Here is a 21,239-nt window from a genome sequence, read left to right as displayed (position 1 = left end):
AAACGCAGCCAAAGTTGTCGTTTTCAAGCTCATTTTCTCATCCATGGGCTATATGTTGCATTTTACACAAAGGCATTTTACCATCATTGCCATCCAGTGAGCCCTGACAAGCGTATGCCATTTTACCCACTTCAAATAGCGACTAGCCTATAGTTACACACCAACAGAGGGTCCACAAGACCTGACACAGATCAATGCAAAACACGCACCAGAAAACTTTTTCTATGATGGCTAACATCAGACTTCTCTTTCACTGCTGCCGTTAGCCTAGGCTACTGTTAGCCAAAAACTAATAGCACCCTGAAAACAAATGTGCACTGTCTGCTGTTGTAGCACTTTGCGTCATTCTGATTGGTCAAGAGAATAAAGCAATTTGTATCTCAGGATAAAGGGTATATTTGCATACTACTGTGTGAATAGTGCAGTTCAGATTTGATTGCTGCTTTTCAAGCTCTGAACTAGGCCCATACCTGATTATAGTCAGCTGCCATCAGATCCAGTTCTGTCAGTGCTAAATCTAGACCTCAATCAAATGTAACTGGATTGAGAAAGACATGCTTGTTAATGAGGTACAGTGTGTGGGGGGGGCTTGCCTTGGTGAAGAAGTTGATGCTGTAGGTGATGGTGTGCATAGTGACAGGGTGTCCTCGGATGAAGAAACCCCCAAAGTAGACCCTGGTCAAGTTGTGGAGCCGGGCATAGAGGCAGGCCAGCTGCCCAATGTCATTGCTGATCATATGGAGCAGGCTCTTAGCCATATCTTCTTTAGAGAACTCTAATTCAGGAGGAGACAAAAGTAAAGGTATGTCAACATACATCCAAGTGAAGCACCAGAAACATTACTCGTCAACAAGCCCAGGTCCCATTGAAGTACGTACAGTGTTGGTTTATGTATAGGTAGTTTGTGACCGGTGTTATTGGCACTACATGATACACATGAATGACCTACATGATACATATGAATGACCTAATAAGAGTGAATTAGTTGCTTTCTTTGCCATGGCTGGCTGCCTCGTCTACATTTCTCAACAGTAACAGTAACCAACCAGCCTACAGTAACTGGGTAAGAGGTCATCAATCAGTTAGTGCTCAACAGGAATGTAGCCTACATTACAGTAGATAGCATGCCAGGGAGTCTGCTCCTGAAGACAGTACCATGAAAAACATGTCATGGGGTAAAGAGTAAAAGTATTGCAAATGCTCTATTCTCTTTACCTTTGTCAGGAGTAGCAGATTTTCCAAAGCTGCTTGCAATAAGGTCCCCAGTCAAGCCCAAGGACCCATAAGATCCCCCGTAGATGTCTTTGACCAACATGTCAACATTTGTGTGCTGCCCCTTCGAGGCCAACTGAAGGAGTTCATCAAACCTCTGTAGGAGGGGAGGGCAGGTCATGGGAGTACAGTAGTTTTAAAAAGAGACTTTTCACCAAGATAGCTATTTTGTAACCACCCTATTCAGAACAAGGGTTTAAGTACACAGGGCAGTCTTCCAGATAATAAAAAGTAGCAGTAAGGTCAACTGGCAAAATAATAGGCAAGAACAAACAGAAAATAAAACTGTACATTTAAGTTCATTTGAATAGCTTGATCAATTAAAAAAAGGTTATTGGGCTTAAGTTTTTTATTATTATTACTATTTTTAAATCTGTTGGGCCCCAGCCGCAAACTCAGGCTCTGTGTGTAGTTAACCGACCATCTCTGCCCAGTCATCACCATTTTACCTGTTGTTGTTTTAGCTGATTAGCTGTTGTTGTCTCACCCGTTGTTGTCTTAGTTAGCTCTCCAAATCAACAAATGTGATTACTTTATGCCTCACTGTATGTCTCTCTCATATGTCAATATGCCTTGTGTACTGTTGTTTAGGTTAGTGATCATTGTTTTAGTTTACTGCGGAGCCCCTAGTTCCACTCATTATACCTCTGATACTTCCTTTGTCACACCTCCCACACATGCGGTGACCTCACCCATTATAACCAGCTTATCCAGAGATACAACCTCTCTTATCATCACTCAGTGCCTGGGCTTACCTCCGCAGTACCCGCACCCCACCATACCAGTCTGCACATTATGCCCTGAAATCTATTCTACCACGCCCAAAAATCTGCTCCTTTTATTCTTTGTCCACAACGCTCTAGGCGACCAGTTTTGATAGCCTTTAGCTGTACCCTCATCCTACTCCTCCTCTGTTCCTCGGGTGATGTGGAGGTAAACCCAGGCCCTGCGTGTCCCCAGGCACCCTCATTTGTTGACTTCTGTGATCAAAAAAGCCTTAGTTTCATGCATGTCAACATCAGAAGCCTCCTCCCCTAAGTTTGTTTTACTCACTGCTTTAGCACACTCCGCCAACCCTGATGTCCTTGCCGAATCTGAATCCTGGCTTAGGAAGGCCACCAACAATTTTGAGATTTCGATACCCAGCTACATTATTTTCCGTCAAGATAGAACTGCCAAAGGGGGAGGAGTTGCAATCTACTGCAGAGATAGCCTGCAGAGTTCTGTCATACTTCCCAGGTCTATACCCAAACAGTTTGAACTTCTAATTTTAATAATGAACCACTCCAGAAATAAGTCTCTCACTGCTATCAACCCCCCCTCCGCTCCCAGCTGTGCCCTGGACACCATTTGTGAATTGATCGCCCCCCCATCTAGCTTCAGAGTTTGTTCTGTCAGTTGACCTAAACTGGGATATGCTTAACACCCCGGTAGTCCTACAATCTAAGCTAGATTCCCTCATTCTCACACAAATCATCAAGGAACCCACCAGGTACAACCCTAAATCCGTTAACATGGGCACCCTCAGACATTATCCTGACCAACTTGCCCTCCGAATACACCTCCGCTGTTTTCAATCAGGTTCTCAGCGATCACTGACTCATTGTCTGTATCCGCGGTCAAACGACCACCCCTCATCACTGTCAAGCGCTCCCTAAAACACTTCTGCGAGCAGGCCTTTCAAATCGACCTGGTATCCTGGAAGGATATTGACCTCATCCCGTCAGTCGAGGATGCCTGGTCATTCTTTAAAAGTAATTTCCTCACCATCTTAGATAAGTATGCCCCGTTCAAAAAAATGCAGAACTAAGAACAGATATAGCCCTTGGTTCACTCCAGACCTGACTGCCCTTGTCCAGCACAAAAACATCCTGTGGCAGACTGCAATAGCATCGCATAGTCCCCTGCAACTGTTCAGGGAAGTCAGGAACCAATACACGCAGTCAGTCAGGAAAGCAAAGGTTAGCTTTTTCAAGCAAGCAGAAATTCCCCTCCTGTAGCTCTAACTCCCAAAAGTGTTAGGACACTGTAAAGTCCATGGAGAACAAGAGAACCTCCTCCCAGCTGCCCACAGCACTAAGGCTAGATAACACAATCACCACTGAAAAATGCATGAGAATCAAACATTTCAATAAGCATTTCAATAAGCATTTCTCAACGGCTGGCCATGCCTTCCTCCTGGCTACTCTAACCCCAGCCAACAGCTCTAGACCCCCCCCCCCCCGCAGCTACTCGCCCAAGCCTCTCCAGCTTCTCCTTCACCCAAATCCAGACAGCAGATGTTCTGAAAGAGCTGCAAAAACTGGACCCATACAAATCAGCTGGGCTAGACAATCTAGACCCTCTCTTTCTAAAACTATCCGCCGCCTATTACCAGCCTGTTCAACGTCTTTCATATCATCCGAGATTCCTAAAGATTGGAAAGCTGTCACGGTCATCCCCCTCTTCAAAGGGGGTGACACCCTAGACCCAAACTGTTACAGACCTATATCCATCCTGCCCTGCCTATCTAACGTCTTCGAAATCCAAGTTAATAAAACTGACCATTTCGATTCCCACCGTACCTTCTCCACTGTGCCATCCGGCTTCCCGAGCCGGTCACGGGTGCACCTCGGCCACGCCCATGGTACTAAATGATATAACCGCCATCGATAAAAGACAGTACTGTGCAGCCATCTTCATCGACCTGTCCAAGGCTTTTGACTCTGTCAATCACCGTATTCTTATCGGAAGACTCAATAGCCTTGGTTTTTCTAATGACTGCCTCGCCTGGTTCACCAACTATAATATAATATAATAATAATATATGCCATTTAGCAGACGCTTTTATCCAAAGCGACTTACAGTCATGTGTGCATACATTCTACGTATGGGTGGTCCCGGGGATCGAACCCACTACCCTGGCGTTACAAGCACCATGCTCTACCAACTGAGCTACAGAAGGACCACGACTACTTTGCAGACAGAGTTCAGTGTGTCAAATCAGAGGGCATGTTGTCCGGACCTCTGGCAGTCTCTATGGGGGTACCACAGGGTTCAATTCTCAGGCCGACTCTTTTCTCTGTATATATCAATGATGTCGCTCTTGCTGCGGGCGATTCCCTGATCTACCTCTACGCAGACGACACCATTCTGTATACTTCTGGCCCTTCCTTGGACACTGTACTAACTAACCTCCAAACGAGCTTCAATGCCATACAACACTCCTTCCGTGGCCTCCAACTGCTCTTAAACGCTAGTAAAACCAAATGCATGCTTTTCAACTGTTCGCTGCCCCCACCCGCCCGCCCGACTAGCATCTCCACCCTGGACTGTTCCGACCTAGAATATGTGGACAACTATAAATACCTAGGTGTCTAGCTAGACTGTAAACTCTCCTTCTAGACTCATATTAAACATCTTCTATCAAAAATCTATTCTAGAATCGGCTTTCTATTTTGCAACAAAGCCTCCTTCACTCACGCTGTCAAACTTACCCTAGTAAAACTAACTATCCTACCGATCCTCGACTTTGGCGATGTCATCTACAAAATAGCTTCCAACACTACTCAGCAAACTGGATGCAGTCTATCACAGTGCCATCCGTTTTGTTACCAAATCTCCTTATACCACCCACCATTGCGAACCGTATGCTCTAGTCGGCTGGCCCTCGCTACATTGTAACTATTCGCTCCTATGGCCTATTATTGCCTACCTCCTCATGCCTTCTGCACACATTGTATATAGACTTTCTTTTTTCTACTGTGTCATTGATTTGTTTAATGTATTATTGGCTTGTTTATTGTTTACACCATGTGTAACTGTATTGTTGTCTGTGTCACACTGCTTTGCTTCATCTTGGCCAGGTTGCAGTTGTAAATGAGAACTTGTTCTCAACTGGCCTACCTGGTTAAATAAAGTTGAAATAAAAATGTAAAAAATAAAAAGTCTCAGCATGGGGGTGAGGAGGGGTTTTACCTTTGTTTTTGTGAGCAGTGCTCCAAGGCCCCAGAATGTCCCCCCACCTATGGAGCTTCCTCCAACACGCTCAAATGTATCCTCTGATTCAACCTGTTTGGAGAGAAAGATTGTTGAATTAATGGGTAAGTCTACATAGGCCACGTCACACCAGATCTGGAGTGCCAGGCATTGGTACCTTGAAAATGGACACCCCTGAGCCGATGTTGATGAGCAGGTAAGGGAAAATGTCAGGGTGAGTGTTCTGGAAGCGGAACTCAGAGTCTGCATGCTTGGCATAGACAAAGGCCTCATGGGTGATATTCCTCAGCACAAAGTTGCAGCCCTTGATCAGGCATGTCATTTCATCCTCCTTGTCCACCCTAATAAAAACAAAGAATAGCTTTGAACATTATAATAAGCAAAACCTTCTACTGGTCATAGGGTCTTTAAAAATAAACTCACCTGAGTTTCAGTTTCTTCTCTATGAGATCTTTAAACTTGTGAGCCCCTCCACCTGTGGCTTTGATGACTTTGGTGTCAGTGTTGACCAGGTGGTCTTTGATAAAGTCCAGGCAGGTTTCGATATAGGCATTTTCAAATTTTATGAAGTGAAGGCGAGCCGACACCTCCTCCTGCATAGAGATCTCATAGAGGGGGTCACCCTCAGTCTCCTAGTAAAGAGGAGAGACACAGTTAAGAGACCAGGCCAGCACTGCAGATCACCAAGGCAACCTGAGTGGTCTCAGTAAGACCTTTTAAGTCTACACCTTCACTGTCCCAATGTACAAACCTTTTTGATAGGGATGCACGATATCGGATTCTGCCAATATTAGCTAAAAATGGCAACATCAGCCCGATGTCTAGTTTTACACCAATGTGAAAACCGATGTCAAAGCTGACGTACATACCTATATAACGTAGGTAATGACGTAATGACGCCATGAAAAATATAGCGCTACATGTACAACACAGCATTCCTAACCTAGCCCACAATGTCTGCTGTGTGGATCGAACAGTCAACAAGTCAAGCAGTCATTTGAAATAGTAAGAATATTTCAGCGAGACAACTCAAAGGGGAAGTCCATTAAAGCCAAGATAATGCCCTCATTGCCCTTGACAAATCAACCGTTCTCTGTTGTGTATGATGTTGGCTTTCCCCGACTGGATCGAGCACTGGCACACTACCACCAAGTAGGCGCCATTTTTCAGATGCTGCCCTACTGGAGTTACACAGCATCTATGAGCTACTTGATTAATTAGGGCCGAATTGAAAGATTTCATTACAATCGGAAATAGGTATTTTTGTGCATCGATTTGCCGATTAAAATCAATATTATTATTTTTATACCTTTATTTAACTAGGCAAGTCAGTTAAGAACACATTCTTATTTTCAATGACGGCCTAGGAACGGTGGGTTAACTACCTTGTTCAGGGGCAGAGCGACAGATTTTCACCTTGTCAGCTCGGGGGATCCAATCTTGCAACCTTACAATTAACTAGTCCAACGCAATAACGACCTGCCTCTCTCTAGTTGCACTCCACAAGGAGACTGCCTGTTACGCGACTTCAGTAAGCCAAGGTAAGTTGCTAGCTAGCATTAAACTTATCTTATAAAAAACAAGTCATAATCACTAGTTAACTACACATGGTTGATGATATTACTAGATATTATCTTGCGTGTCCTGCGTTGCATATAAATCGGACTGTTTTGCCAGCAGCTCTCTGTTGTGCGTGGGAAATAGTCCTATAATTCCTAGAACTACAACCTTAACTTCTTACCTGGGAATATTGAAGACTCATGTTCTGAGCATGGAACTGAAACGTTAGCTTTCTTACATAGCACATATTGCACTTTTACTTTCTTCTCCAACACTTTGTTTTTGCATTATTTAAACCAAATTGAACATGTTTCATTATTTACTTGAGGTTAAATTTATTTTAACTTAATACATCAATAAAATCAACGTTCATTCAATATTGTTGTAATTGTCATTACAAAAAAAAAAAAATATATATATATATATACACACACACACACACAATTAATACATCAATAAAATCAACGTTCATTCAGTATTGTTGTAATTGTCATTACAAAAAAAAATATATATATATATACACACACACACACACACACACAAATAAATGTATTTTTTTTTATTTTTTTTAAAGATATATACAAATAAATGAATTAATAAAAAATATATACACACACATTTTAATTTTTTTATTTTATTATTATTATTATTATTTTTTTTTTTTAATCGGACGATTAGACGGTATGGGCTTTTTTGGTCCTCTAATGGGCATCACTGCTATTAGCTTCACGACTGACATTTGGACCAGTGGTGTCAGCGCCATGAGCATTATGAGTCTAACAGCACATTTGTTCTACGAGGATTTCCTACTGACTAAAGCGGTATTGCATGCTCAAGAATATGCTTGTTCTCATACCGCTGCTGCCATTTCAATGGCATTTGAGAACGTGTTTGAAAAACTTGCCCATCTCCATTCGAACAACTGACTCGAGAAATACAAGGACCACTACTTCGATGCAGACAAGAAACAGAGTTTACGTGAAAACTTCACTGCTTGATATGAATGATGAAATCCTGGTTGAGAACAACAAAACAGCACAAGTGAAAGAAATAGGTTTTGATTTTATTATGTTTTACTGGTAATTGCGACATGCGTAAATGCCAACAAAATAACTTTTTGGTCAGTGTGTATGTATGTTTCAACTAACTGTACTAGAATGCTTAAAAAGGACGCAAACATTTTTAGTATCAGTATCGTTTTTTTTGGCAAGGAAAATATCGGAATTGGCCAAAAAGATAATATTGTGCATCCCTACTTCTTGATGCCCTAGATCATGAAATCTGTAGCCTATACGAGTCTACCACAAAACACACACTGAAGCAATCCTCTATTGGCTTCTCTCCAACTAAAACAAGCTTAGATTAGATTGTTTCTGTAGCTACACACATTTTTTATCAGGTAGACCCATCAGAGACCTCAGACAAGAAACACAGTTCAGTCTGCTTAGTCAACCAGGCCTAAACACTGTAATAACACTTCATAGCTGAGCACTTTGGCAGCAAATCCCTTTATCCCCTCATTGAGCACTGACAAGACATTTGATGTTATTGTTGCTGCGTAAATGGCTTAAATAGTTGGACATAAGGGGGGGGGGTAAGTCTGTCCTCCGTTGTTCCTCTCTCCTCCACCCTTAGTGACTCGGAGACCGATAAGTGGTCGAGTGGTGTCAATTCGTTAATAGCACACGGAAGATGATCCTCCACTCCTAAAGTTTTCAGCAATTAGAGTCGCCAACGACTGGCTCATGTCATCTACAATCCCGATGCTGTGTTTTAATGTTTAGAAACCTCAATAATCCTCCCTTGCAATATGGCTTTTGAACCATATGGCCATTAACTTTTATCAGCGAGAAAAAATCTTTCAGATAAAAAAAGCTCCTGACCACACCACCCGCGTGACCGCGTGCGTGCGTGAGCATTGCAAAATAAATGTACTCTACACTGCATATGGAAAGTATTCAGACCCTTTGACCTTTTCCACTTTGTAACACTACAGCCTTATTCTAACATGGATTCAATAGTTTTTTTCCTGCGTCAATCTACACACAATATCCCATAATGACAAAGCAAAAACAGGTTCAGACTATTTTGCTAATTTATTACAAAAACTGAAATTCCACATTTACATAAGTACTCAGAACCTTTACTCAGTACTTTGTAGAAGCACCTTTGGCAGCGATTACAGCCCCGAGTCTTCTTGGGTATGACATTACAAGCTTGACACAACTGTATTTGGGGAGTTTCTTCCATTCTTCTCAGATGATCCTCTCAAGCTCTGTCAGGTTGGATGGGGACCGTCGCTGTATAGCGATTTTCAGGTCTCTCCAGAGATGTTCGAGTTGGTTCAAGTCCGGCCTCTGGCTGGGCCACTCAAGGATATTCAGTGACTTGTCCCGAAGCCACTCCTGCATTGTCTTGGCTGTGTGCTTAGGGTTGTTGTCCTGTTGGAAGGTGAACCTTCACCCCAGTCTGAGGTCCTGAGTGTTCTAAACATGTTATTAATCAAGGATCTCAGTACTTTGCTCTGTTAACTTTCCCTCGATCCTGACTAGTCTCCCAGTCCCTGCCACTGAAAAACATCCCCACAACCTGATGCTGCCACCACCATGCTTCACCGTAGGGATGGTGCCAGGTTTCCTCCAGACATGATGCTTGGCATTCAGACCAAAGAGAAAAATATTGGTTCCATCAGACTATATAATCTTGTTTCTCATGGTCAGAGTATTTAGGTGTCTTTTGGCAAACTCCAAGTGGGCTATCATGTGCCTTTTACTGAGGAGTGGCTTCAGTCTGGCCACTCAACCATAAAGGCCTGATTGGTGGAGTGCTGCATAGATGGTTGTCCTTCTGGAAGTTTCTCCCAGCTCCAGAGAGGAATTCTGTCAGAGAAATTTAACATTTTCTTTTTAGAAAACAATTTCTCGCTGATATGAAAGACACACTATATACACAAGTGGACACCCCTTCAAATTTGTGGATTCGACTATTTCAGCCAAACCCGTTGCTGACAGGCGTATAAAACTGAGCACACAGCCATGCAATCTCCAAAGACAGACATTGGCAGTATTAAGGCCTTACTGAAAAGCTCAGTAACTTTCAACGTGGCACCGTCATATGATGCCGCCTTTCCAACAAAGGAAAACCCTGCAAGAGATGCCACGGTCAACTATAAGTGGTGTCATTGTGAAAAGAAATGTATAGGAGCAACTATGGCTAAGCCGCAAATTAGTAGGCCACACAAGCTCACAGAATGAGACAACGGAGTGCTGAAGTGTGTAGCACATACAAATCATCTGTCCTCGATTGCAAAACTCACTACCAAGTTCCAAAGTGCCTCTGGAAGCAATGTCAACACAAACTGTTCATCTGGAGCTTCATGAAAGGGGTTTCCATGGCCAAGCAGACACACACAAGCTAAGATCACCATGCGCAATGCCAAGCATCGGCTGGCTTTTATGTAAAGCTCGCCACCATTGGACTCTAGAGCAGTGGAAATATTTGTCTGGAGTGATGAATCAGGCTTCACCATCTGGCAGTCTGAAGTATGAATCTGTGTTTGGCAGATGCCAGGAAAACACTACCTGCCCCGATGCATAGTGCCAACTAAGGTTTGGTGCAGGAGGAATAATGGCCTGGGGCTTTTTCATGGTACAGGCTAGGCCCTGTAGATTCAGTGAAGGGAAATCTTGCTTCCAACTTTGAAGCAACAGTTTGGGAAGGCCCTTTCCTGTTTCAGCATGACAATTCCCCCGTGCACAAAGCGAGGTCAATACAGAAATGGTTTGTCGATGTGGACGAACTTGACTGGCCTGCACAGAGCCCTGACCTCAACCCCATCAAATACCTCTAGGGTGAATTGTAACACCGACTGTGAGCCAGGCCAAATCATCAAACATCAGTGCCCGACCTCACTAATGCTCGTGGCTGAATGGAGACAAGTCCCCACAGCAATGTTCCAACATCTAGAGGAAAGCCTTCCCAGAAGAGTGGAGGCTGTTATAGCAGCAAAGGGGAGACCAACTCCATATTAATGCCCATGATTTTGGAATGAGATGTTTGACAAGCAGGCAAACATTTTAAAAACATATTGTACTTAACCTGTATCTATTAAGTGTTTTTATCACTTTGTATATTTATTTTGAGATTCCAACCAGTAAATGTAATTTGCCTGTTGTCGCGCGATTGGAGCGTTATGGTAGTTTCAAGATAACCGGGAACGAGGGTTGCAAAGGGTTGGACATTTCTAGTATATTTTCAGAATTCTTCACAGATATTATTCATGGGAAGTTAAGCCCTGGAATTTGGGGCATTTTTGCTTAAATTAATAAAATATAATAATAATAAAGTTAAACAGTGAATTTTTCTTTGTGGGATACACAAGCCAATTCTAGGTCTTGTGGCATACTTTGGTTAAACTATCCCCAATTCAATGGAATTGCAAACATCCGCAAGCACAGTGATTCTCAAGATCTTGCTATTGAGCCCACTACTACTACACTGTCTGAGCCAAGGACTACATGCTTTCTGGTAAGTTTTGATTACAATACTGGGTGGGGTGAATATATTTTATATGACATACATTATTTTTTTGTTAACTAGTAATTTCTGCTAGTTCATTTTTGCTGTCATGTGGGTTTTAGCGCGCCTGCTAACTGAGGAGAGTTAATTCACCTGTTTCCATACAGGTTTCATTTTGAAAACATGCATCTTACAAAGGAGTTGTTTAATCTGCTTAACTATTTGTCTGTACATGGAATTGTATTTATTTTTTCCCCTAATATTTACAGGAAAATGCCACAGGCACTATCTGATGTGTGGAGACATTTCACTCCAGCTTATGTAGAAGGAAAAGCTGTGTATATTTGCAAATACTGTGCCAAATCATGTGAAGAATGCAACAAAGATGCAGAATCATCTGGCCAAGTGCATAAAGTTCCCTCAGCGCTCACAACAAGCAACCTCTGACAATTCTCCCTCTACTCGAGGTGAAAATTATGAATCAGACATCTTATCGACAGCTCATGGTTATCCTGGAATCATTTGTTTTTTGACCGTAGAGGAACGTAGAGAAATGCTGATGGATGTCTTGCTCGAGCTGTGTATGCAACTGGTTAACCTCTGATGCTCACAGGCAATGTGCATTGGAAGAGATTTCTGAATGTTCTTCGCCCAGCATACACCCCTCCAACCAGACATGATTTATCTACTCAATTGCTGGATACAGAGATCAAGTGAAGGTCAAGAAAATCATAGACAAAGCAGACTTACAATCATCTTTGATGGGTGGTTGAATGATCTAGGAATAGTTAACTACATCATCTCCACCCCTCAACCAGTATTCAACAAGAGCACAGACAAGGGACAGACACACCGGTCTCTACATTGCAGATGAGCTCAAGGCAGTCATCAATGACGGACCACAGAAGACATTTGCACTGGTGACAGACAATGCAGCAAACATGAAGGCTGCTTGATCTAAGGTGGATGAGTCCTACCCTCACATCACACCCATTGACTGTGCTGATCATGCATTGAATACGCTCCTCAAGGACATCATGGCACTGAAAACAATGGATACACTCTAAAAGAGAGCCAAAGAAATGGTTAGGTATATGAAGGGTCATCAAGTTATAGCAGCAATCTACCTCACCAAGCAAAGTGAGAAGAATAAGAGCACAACATTGAAGCTGCCCAGCAACACCTGTCTTGGTAGTGTTGTCATCATGTTTGACAGTCTCCTGGAGGGGAAGGAGTCTCTCCAAGAAATGTCCATATCACAGTTTGCCGATATGGACAGCCCCATCAAGAGGATCCTCCTGGATTATCTATTTTGGGAGAGAGTGGTAAGCAGCCTGAAACCTATAGCAGTAGCCATTGCACGGATTGAGGGAGACAATACCCTCCGGTCTAATGTTCAGACTCAGCTTTCAGATGTAAGAGAAGACATCTGTACTGCCCTGCCCACTTCACTGTTGCTCCAAGCAGAGGAAACTGCAGTTCTAAAATACATCAAAAAGCGTGAAGACTTCTGCCTGAAGCCCATACATGCCGCAGTGTACATGTTGGGCCCCAAGTATGCTGGCAAGAGCATCCTGTCTGGTGTAGAGATCAACAAGGCCTATGGTGTCATCACTACCATGTCTCACCACATTGGCCTAGATGAGAGCAAGGTTCTTGGCAGTCTGGCGAATCACACTTCCAAGAAAGGACTTTGGGATGGAGATGCAATATGGCAGTCGTGCCAACATATCTCATCAGCCACCTGGTGGAAGGGACTTTGTGGATCTGAGGCTCTATCCCCTGTTGCCTCCTTCCAGCAAATTTTTTGGCTTTTTGAGCCTGATAACAATCCATCCTCAACAAGGTTGAAAAGTGACAGTGAAGATGAGGCCTCAGTCTGATGTTCAAGAGGTAGACATTGAGGAGGTCCAGAGAGAAGACATGGAAGCCTGAGAGAAAGACACCCAAAGCTTTAGTGTCAAGACTATCATTTTACAGATGTATGTTGAAAATGATTTTGGGAGACGTGATGGATCATTGGGGATCATTCAATATTCCCTTTTGTTGTTCAATGAAATCATCCCATGTGAAGAGTCAACTCAATTACAGTTCAATTCGTAACTACATTTTATATATTTTTCCATTGGAAGGATTTAGTCATTTGCAATGTCTCCATATGATATGGTAAATATAGCCAATGCAAAAAATCTCTACATTTAAAATGGTATTAATATTAATTTGCATACATTTCTGTTAATTCCCATATATTCCCACAAAAAGTGTCCACCTCTGAACATCCCCCAAAATGTGCAACCCTAATCATGACATAAGTGATCTTGACGTCAAAGCTCTAGAAAAATTCTAAAGATTTTTTCCCAGTCGGAAGTCTGAGATGTCCCAGTTCCCACCGCTTAATTTCAAACATGCACATTTTTATCAACAGTCCCTCTCCTCAATTATCTTTGACCTTTTTCAAAAGGAAAGAGGACACAGGAGTTGAGCAAATCTAACAGGGAAAAGGCCAAGCTCTTATGTACCGTAAGTCCTCTGCTCCATTGGACCTCAGCGCTACAACCTGGTTTTAGAGCATTTTGTATTATTCTGTACGTAAATCCAAGACACTACATTTAGTATGATTTGTTATGTTTTGTATGGTATGTATTAATTTGTGGATGATCATCACACGTCATATGATATGTTACGATTTTCTGTCTAACGTTAGCTAGGCTAGGGGTTAGGGTTGAAGCAAATTTATGCTTGACCATGCAGCGGCTTTTGGGGGTTAGGGTTAACTAAAAGGGTTAAGGTTAGAGTTAGGGGAATGGTTAGTTAACATGCCAAGTAGATACAAAGTAGCATAAAAGTAGTAAGTAGTTTAAATGTTTCTAATTAGCTAAAATGCTAAAGTTGACCATGATGAGATTCAAACTCGCAATGTTCCCTCTAATTTGTTTTGTCACTGAGTAAATTTCAGGTCTGCTGAGCACCAAATTGAACATTGTGAAAATTCTGTGCAACTTCTGGCGCGCGATTTCTGTAAACACCTTAGGCTGTACTGAGCTTTAAGTTAAAGTTATAACAGTTATACTGTGGCTATTTGATCATAATGTAGGCCTACCATCAAAAAAACAATGAAGAAAATGCATCCCATAACATTTTAACATGGAAATAGCTGTTCTATCATTCAGCCTACAGTAGCTGCCAATGTGTGGTGTTCAATGTCGGTCTACATTCCATGAGACTTCTAAAAAAAAACATGCAGGGCTTGACATTAACCTGTTAATCCACTTTTCCTTCGGACAAGGAGGTGACTGAAAATGTGTTATTTGATGCAAGAAACCACTTAACAAAATAAAATGCACCATTACTCCCATACTACTACTTAGCTTATTCAAACCCGTCTCAAAATACAACACTGGCCCTTTAAGACAAAGAAAAGCTCTTTACCTGACTCGCTTTTCAAAGACTTCTAGAATTGCACATGTATTGTGCTCTTGTAGGAAGCTACCACTTCCCCATTGCAGACTACAAATTATCCATAACTGTTAAAAATTCACTAACTAGCAAAGGATATGAACAAATGTGAACACATCACATAAGTAGCTCTCGCTTTGATCACAAAACAAGTGCATCACCTCATGACCGCTCATGCTGTAAAAACAGTCCAGTTCAAAATAAATGGCACAGATCCTACTGCAGCACTGATTGTTTATGGCTCACCGGTCTGCATAGAGTGCAGACCTGAGTCTTGCCTGTCAATGCAATAGAATCCTACGCCAATGCTTTCTGCATACAACAAAATCTCTTGCATAGTGTGTTTTGATATGTTGCATTTAAAGTAGCTAATATTGTGTTGATTTGATCACAATTCCCACAGTAAAGGAACGACAATAGTGTAAACTAACAGGACAAACTCTAAAAAGTTGAGTGAAGTTCAATCTAGTGCTTCTCTGCATGGCTGAAGTCTCTTCCACGTGGTAGTCCCTGGGGAGGTGCTTGCACGTGCGCAGTTTAGATGGAACATTAGTTGCTAAACGTTCCTGTTATATGGCCACCCATCCACCCCCAACGAACCACCCTACTTTCGCTTGAGTAACCATCTGTCTTATGTAACCAAATTCTGGGTGTCCCGGTTGTACATTTACTATGTTGCGTCTAGTCTGACACCACGCTGAGTGTACTGACAGTGTTCCAACGTTTATGTATACCACCTACCTTTGCAGTATGGTCGAATGACCGTACTTTCGCTACTTTGTGTTGAACAGTGGAGTAATAGGCGAGTTTCGTCAGAGATCCACCTGTGAGGAAAAAACGTTGATAATTGATCGTAGTAGCTACCTAGTTAGCATGGAATAACATGTCAGACACTGTTGACAGCACAGCCACGTTGGCTCAGTGGTAAAAATTAGCTAACTTAACTAGCTAGACAGTTGAGAAAACTGCAGCTAAATAGGCCCAGAAAATGTGTAATTGCCACTAGATAACATGTATGTACATACATTAGTTAATTTAAACACTGCAGCGTTAGTTAGCCAGACAGAACGACAACACGTCGCTGCTTGCTAACCTCTCGTGAATGCCTGGCTGTGTGTGTTGTCAAAGTAAGAAGCCAACTGAATATATTCAAGTAGTGATAGAAAAATGCAACTTAGTGTATAACGTTACCTATGTCTATTGCGAACCTCTTTGCATTTTCCAAATTCCTGAAGATCTCATCGGGTGGAAGAGTTATGCTTTTATCCATGCTGTGACTACTGTCCACTCTTTCACATCCCGCCGCCATCTTGGAAGTAGACATTGTGCGGATTCGATTACGCTGAGCCGCGGGGCACAATGACTATAGCCCGTGACGTGAACGGGCAGGATGAGCGCCTGTCTCAATCGAATGCTGTTCTGCGCCGCTCGTAACCTGGCTGACATGACCCACTTGACCACAGCTCGGTTATGTTGTCAACAAGGCAGCATGGTGAATCGTCCATGGCCCGGCTCCACCGGGCGGCAAAATGGTTCTTAGACCCCTCAATAGAAAAGTTTTAGTTTTATGTCCCTATATAAAAATAGCAAAAAAGTTCAAATGGTTGAGTGACAGGATGACACATAATCCGAATATCCACTGGGATGCGTCAGGACAATAAATAGTGCTCCGTCCAGAAACGTACATCTCTTTCCCATAAAACATGTTTGGTTTTTCAAACTAGTTTTCATTGTGAAGGTATATAAAGCATTTATATATAGAAAAAAATCACGTTTGCATGTTAAAAATTAGAATCCCACTCATTACTCATTACTCCTGTTTGGCCCTGTCCAGGGGTGTCATCGGATGGGGCCACAGTGTCTCCTGACCCCTCCTGTCTCAGCCTCCAGTATTTATGCTGCAGTAGTTTATGTGTTGGGGGGCGATGGTCAGTTTGTTATATCTGGAGTATTTGTCCTGTCCTATTCAGTGTCCTGTGTGAATTTAAGAGTGCTCTCTCTAAATCTCTCTTTCTTTCTCTCTCTCAGAGGACCTGAGCCCTAGGACCATGCCTCAGGACTACCTGGCATGATGACTCCCTGCTGTCCCCAGTCCACCTGGCCGTGCTGCTGCTCCAGTCACAACTGTTCTGCCTTATTATTATTTGACCATGCTTGTCATTTATGAACATTTGAACATCTTGGCCATGTTCTGTTATAATCTCCACCCGGCACAGCCAGAAGAGGGCTGGCCACCCCACATAGCCTGGTTCCTCTCTAGGTTTCTTCCTAGGTTTTGGCCTTTTTTAGGGAGTTTTTCCTAACCTCCGTGCTTCTACATCTGCATTGCTTGCTGTTGGGGGTTTTAGGCTGGGTTTCTGTACAGGACTTTGAGATATCAGCTGATGCACGAAGGGCTATATAAATAAATTTGATTTGATTACTCCACTAGGAAACCTGGCTCACTCCCGGGATTTAGCCAGTTTCCAATTCGAATGCATTCAACTTTCACAGTCCCCAACCGGGCGCCGGGCCCAGATGAATCAAATCCCCTCATTGGTCGTGTTCCTCTGCTCAGACGTTGCATGCATCAACCAATGGGCACATTCCTCTGCACAGGCTTTGCTGGCGCATACCAGATCGTACAACGCCTGGATAAGTATTTTACGTTTCAGCTAACCACGTCATATGATATAGCAATATGGTTCCCGAACGTTGGTTGGTGCATGCTAAATCGGTGCAGGGGTATGCGACCTATCATCGACTGTGTCATCATTGCTATAAGGTGGTTAGCTCATACTTAAAATACCTATCCAGGCAATCTGGCAGGCGAAGCAACTATCTACGCAGAGGTGTGTGCCCATTGCAGCAGACATGTTGCGCAATGATGTTCAGGTAGCTATGAAAAATCGAAAATTCCTCGATGGAAAAGACTGCGTTCCAGAGCTTAGACGTTGCTGATGCCTGACCGATCATACAACGCCCAGATAGGCATTTTAAGTTTTACCTAGCCACATAATATGTTATAGCAATGTGTCAGTCGATGACACAGTTGCCTATACTGCGTTTAGCAGGGCGCAACGTTTTGGAACGTTCAGATGCCTCTGAAATGTAGAATACGGAATCACATTGGCTCTATCCACGGCATTTCTATCTGCAACATTCAATAACGTATGGCAACTGAACATGGCACGGAACTTCTGTGATATTTGCTTTAGGAAATCTCTGGTCTTCTGTGATACTTTCTGTAGGCCTACACATAGGTGAACACTTGTGAAACTATTTGGTATACATTTGATGAGCAACAAAAATCATTATTATATCATCGTAAACCTCCAGCACACAAGTGGTGTACAGTAAGTACAAATACCTTTAAGTACTACTTTTGGGATATCTGTACTTTACTATTTATATTTTTTTACAACTTTTATTTTGACATAAATTCCAAAAGAAAATATGTATGTTTTACTCCCATACATTATCACTGACACCCAAAAACTCGTTATATTTCGAATGCTCAGACAGGACAGCAGTATGGTGCAATCCATTCACATATTAATATAACGCATTGTCAGCCCTACTGCGTCTGATCTGGCAGACTTACTAAACACAAATCCTGCGTTTGTAAATAGTCTGAGTATTGGAGTGTGCCCTATCGGTCTGTAAATACATTTTTTTTAAATAATCGTGCAGATAATATTAGCTTAATATAAGGAATTTGCATTTACTTTGACTTTTTACATGTACTCTTGTATGACAATAAAATATTTTTTCCCACCACTGTAATTTGTAATCATTTCACTTTTAGGCCCAAGCCTACACATTATTGAACTGAAATATAGGCTGTAATAGTAAAGATGAGAAAATGTAACTAAGTAAAGAACAAGAAAAAGTATTTAATTTGGTTGACTTTGTATTTATAAAAAATGTACTCAATTAGTTGTGCAAAGTGATTAAACATCACTAACAGAACTTGGATACATCTCCAAGTCTTACTCTGACAGAGAGACAATGCCAGACAATAGTATGGGGGATATAGGCTGCATTTACTGTCTTTACAAAAGACACACTGGATTGTTGATAATAAACAAGAGTTTGGAGACAGCTTTCATCAATCTGCAATAGACACATTCCGGTAATGTTTTATCATGTTTTATCATATCACAAAACATCATGAAATAAAATTGACAAGGTTGATCTTAAATCAGAGTATTGCTTATCACAGAGTGATGATTACAGGTATAATACCCAGCTTGGGTAAATAATCATCATGGAGGAACAGTGATGCTGTAGCTTAGTTCCATCATTATCAAATGGATAACTAATACATGTTTCATATAAGATCCTCAATACAATGTAAATAAAACTATATCAGTACACAAATGTAGTGGAAACAATTTCTTATTCTCTAAGATTTGACCTTAAAACAGATCATTAGACAATCACCAAAAGTTTGTGTAAAAGTCATAGAGGACTTTTAAAGTTGATGTTGCTCATGAACAACCATTCAACATAATCAACACACTTTAGAAAACATAAAGGTTATTCATTATATAAAACCATCACACTACAAAAATGTAGTTTTCATAGTATGGAGCATTTTCTTAGAAAAACTTCTTCAGTAAAACTGAAATGAACAGTCTCAATCAGAGCAAGACTTTTAGAAACTCCTGCATGAGCAGAAGATGAAAAAGATCTCTTCCTATTCTCATTCGTGTCCATGACAATAATGCCATTATTCTTAGACCAACGTGATCCATAGGTTTTCTCTATGAGTGGAGCTCCAGTCTGTAGGACTCTACCAGGGCCTCCAATGGACGCTGCTGACTGGACTCTTCTCTTTGCTGTTGCCTAAGGCAGGTCACTCTCCCTTCTGTTCTTATCAGAGGATGGCTGAAGTATCTGGAAGTGGCTCAGCAGTCTTCTTTGGGATGTGTCTTCACCTCATCCTTGGACAAGAAGTGTACAATCTCTTGGACACATCTGGAGTAACCCTGATTGACAGGTGCTGAGCATGAGGAGGAGCTCACTCGCTGAATGTGTTGCCGTCCTCTCAGGAAGCAAACTCATTTCCAGGATGTCTGCTTTCTCCAACTTGAAGTTGTTTTGCTGATTGAGGATCTCTGGACCCAGGAGAGACTTGAGCCGCTCAATGCTGCTGTTGATACGATCTCTGAATAACTTCCCCACCACTGTCTTTCTTAGTTGCGAGAAGAGGAGGAGTGTGATTAAAAGCGTTGTTCTGGAATATGGTATGATTGAAGCAAATAATCAATCTAATCAAACTGAATAATGGTCCTTCAATTTGAATCTTCAATTTACCTTTTTGGTCAGTCAGGTGGTCCTTATAGTAGATCATTGCTGAAGTGATTGTAGGCTCCATGGCTGGATCCCTGTGCTGTAGAGGTCTCTGTGTAGAGTTATTTCTACTGACTTCACCTCTCCTATATATAGTCCCAAATCTCCATATGAAAGTGTGTGTCTTGGGCTTGTTGGAGTTTCTCACAGTCTGTAGCCAATGGGTGAGCTTGGGAGGACAATAAGGAATGTGAAGCTGCCACGTGCTCAGTGTTCTTATTGCTGGGGGACAATGGTCACGACTCAGTGGAACAGGTGGAGGGGTGGTGGGTGATGGAGAGTAACTCACAGAGCGCTGTGTGACTCTGGGAAAGTGGTGACCCCCAGATCTGCTGCCTGATGTTGGGATCAATGACACAGGCATTGATCCCACAACTTACATACATGTGAGATGACACATACATTTAAAACACTGGTAAGCTACTCATAATGTTGTAACTTTTACGGAAAGCTGTCTGAGACAGTGACAGTACTGATCAGATTGGAGTTCTTTCACACTTGTCCGTCTGTATCAGACAACCTTCCAGGTAATGTGACTCCATCAGAGTGCTGCAGCTCTGAGGTGATGATGACCTGTATGTCTGTCTTGTCTACAGGCACAGATTTCCCAGATGCCTCAGGCAGCACACTTCCCTCCTCTGAGCTTTACAGCTGGCTCCCTGCACAAAGCTGAGTGTGCCCCAGTCACACGCCCTCTTCTCTCTGGAGCTGGGAGCCACAGAGACACACGGCTTCCCACACTTCTGCATGCAGTCTGCTGAGCCCTGACACACAATAGAAGTGTGTCTGCTATCACAAAGACCCACTGCATGGCAGGAGGGGTTTGAATAGATGTTGTTGGGGTTCCCAATACATCCCAGATGCATTCCTCATGCTCTTTCAGCCATCAATTAATATCCTCAATAGTTTCTTTATATTTAAATTCTGAGATGACTCTCTTAATTGATCCTTTGAAAGCGGACATGTGAAACGCTTTATTTTAAAAAGCACTTTCATCATTGATTTGTGAACATTTCTTGTGACTGTTTCATAGTTACATTCCAAATTCTATGATGAAAATTAGTCGGCTGGCTAATACGGGCACTTCTAACAGTAATGTTGATTAACTGCAATCCCTC

General features: G+C 42.3%; 1 protein-coding gene across 1 annotated transcript in view; it reads right to left on the bottom strand.

Moving 5' to 3' along the window:
• Window positions 1-16,182, bottom strand: part of LOC124031375 (4'-phosphopantetheine phosphatase-like) — a 28,213-nt gene extending 12,031 nt beyond the window's left edge. Inside the window, exons 1-7 of the mRNA XM_046342522.1 lie at window positions 15,976-16,182; window positions 15,526-15,608; window positions 5,674-5,882; window positions 5,408-5,591; window positions 5,230-5,322; window positions 1,216-1,369; window positions 594-775 (exon numbers count right to left, since the gene is read on the bottom strand). Coding sequence (XP_046198478.1) covers window positions 594-775; window positions 1,216-1,369; window positions 5,230-5,322; window positions 5,408-5,591; window positions 5,674-5,882; window positions 15,526-15,608; window positions 15,976-16,108 — 1,038 coding nt within the window. The 5' untranslated portion in view covers window positions 16,109-16,182. The remainder of the gene's footprint in view (window positions 1-593; window positions 776-1,215; window positions 1,370-5,229; window positions 5,323-5,407; window positions 5,592-5,673; window positions 5,883-15,525; window positions 15,609-15,975) is intronic.
• Window positions 16,183-21,239: the final 5,057 nt, after the last annotated feature.

Source organism: Oncorhynchus gorbuscha, linkage group LG03, assembly GCF_021184085.1.
Source record: "Oncorhynchus gorbuscha isolate QuinsamMale2020 ecotype Even-year linkage group LG03, OgorEven_v1.0, whole genome shotgun sequence".
Taxonomy (NCBI): Eukaryota; Metazoa; Chordata; class Actinopteri; order Salmoniformes; family Salmonidae; genus Oncorhynchus; species Oncorhynchus gorbuscha.
The sequence above is the reverse complement of the archived record's forward strand: the minus strand, read 5'-3'. Positions and strand labels throughout refer to the sequence as shown.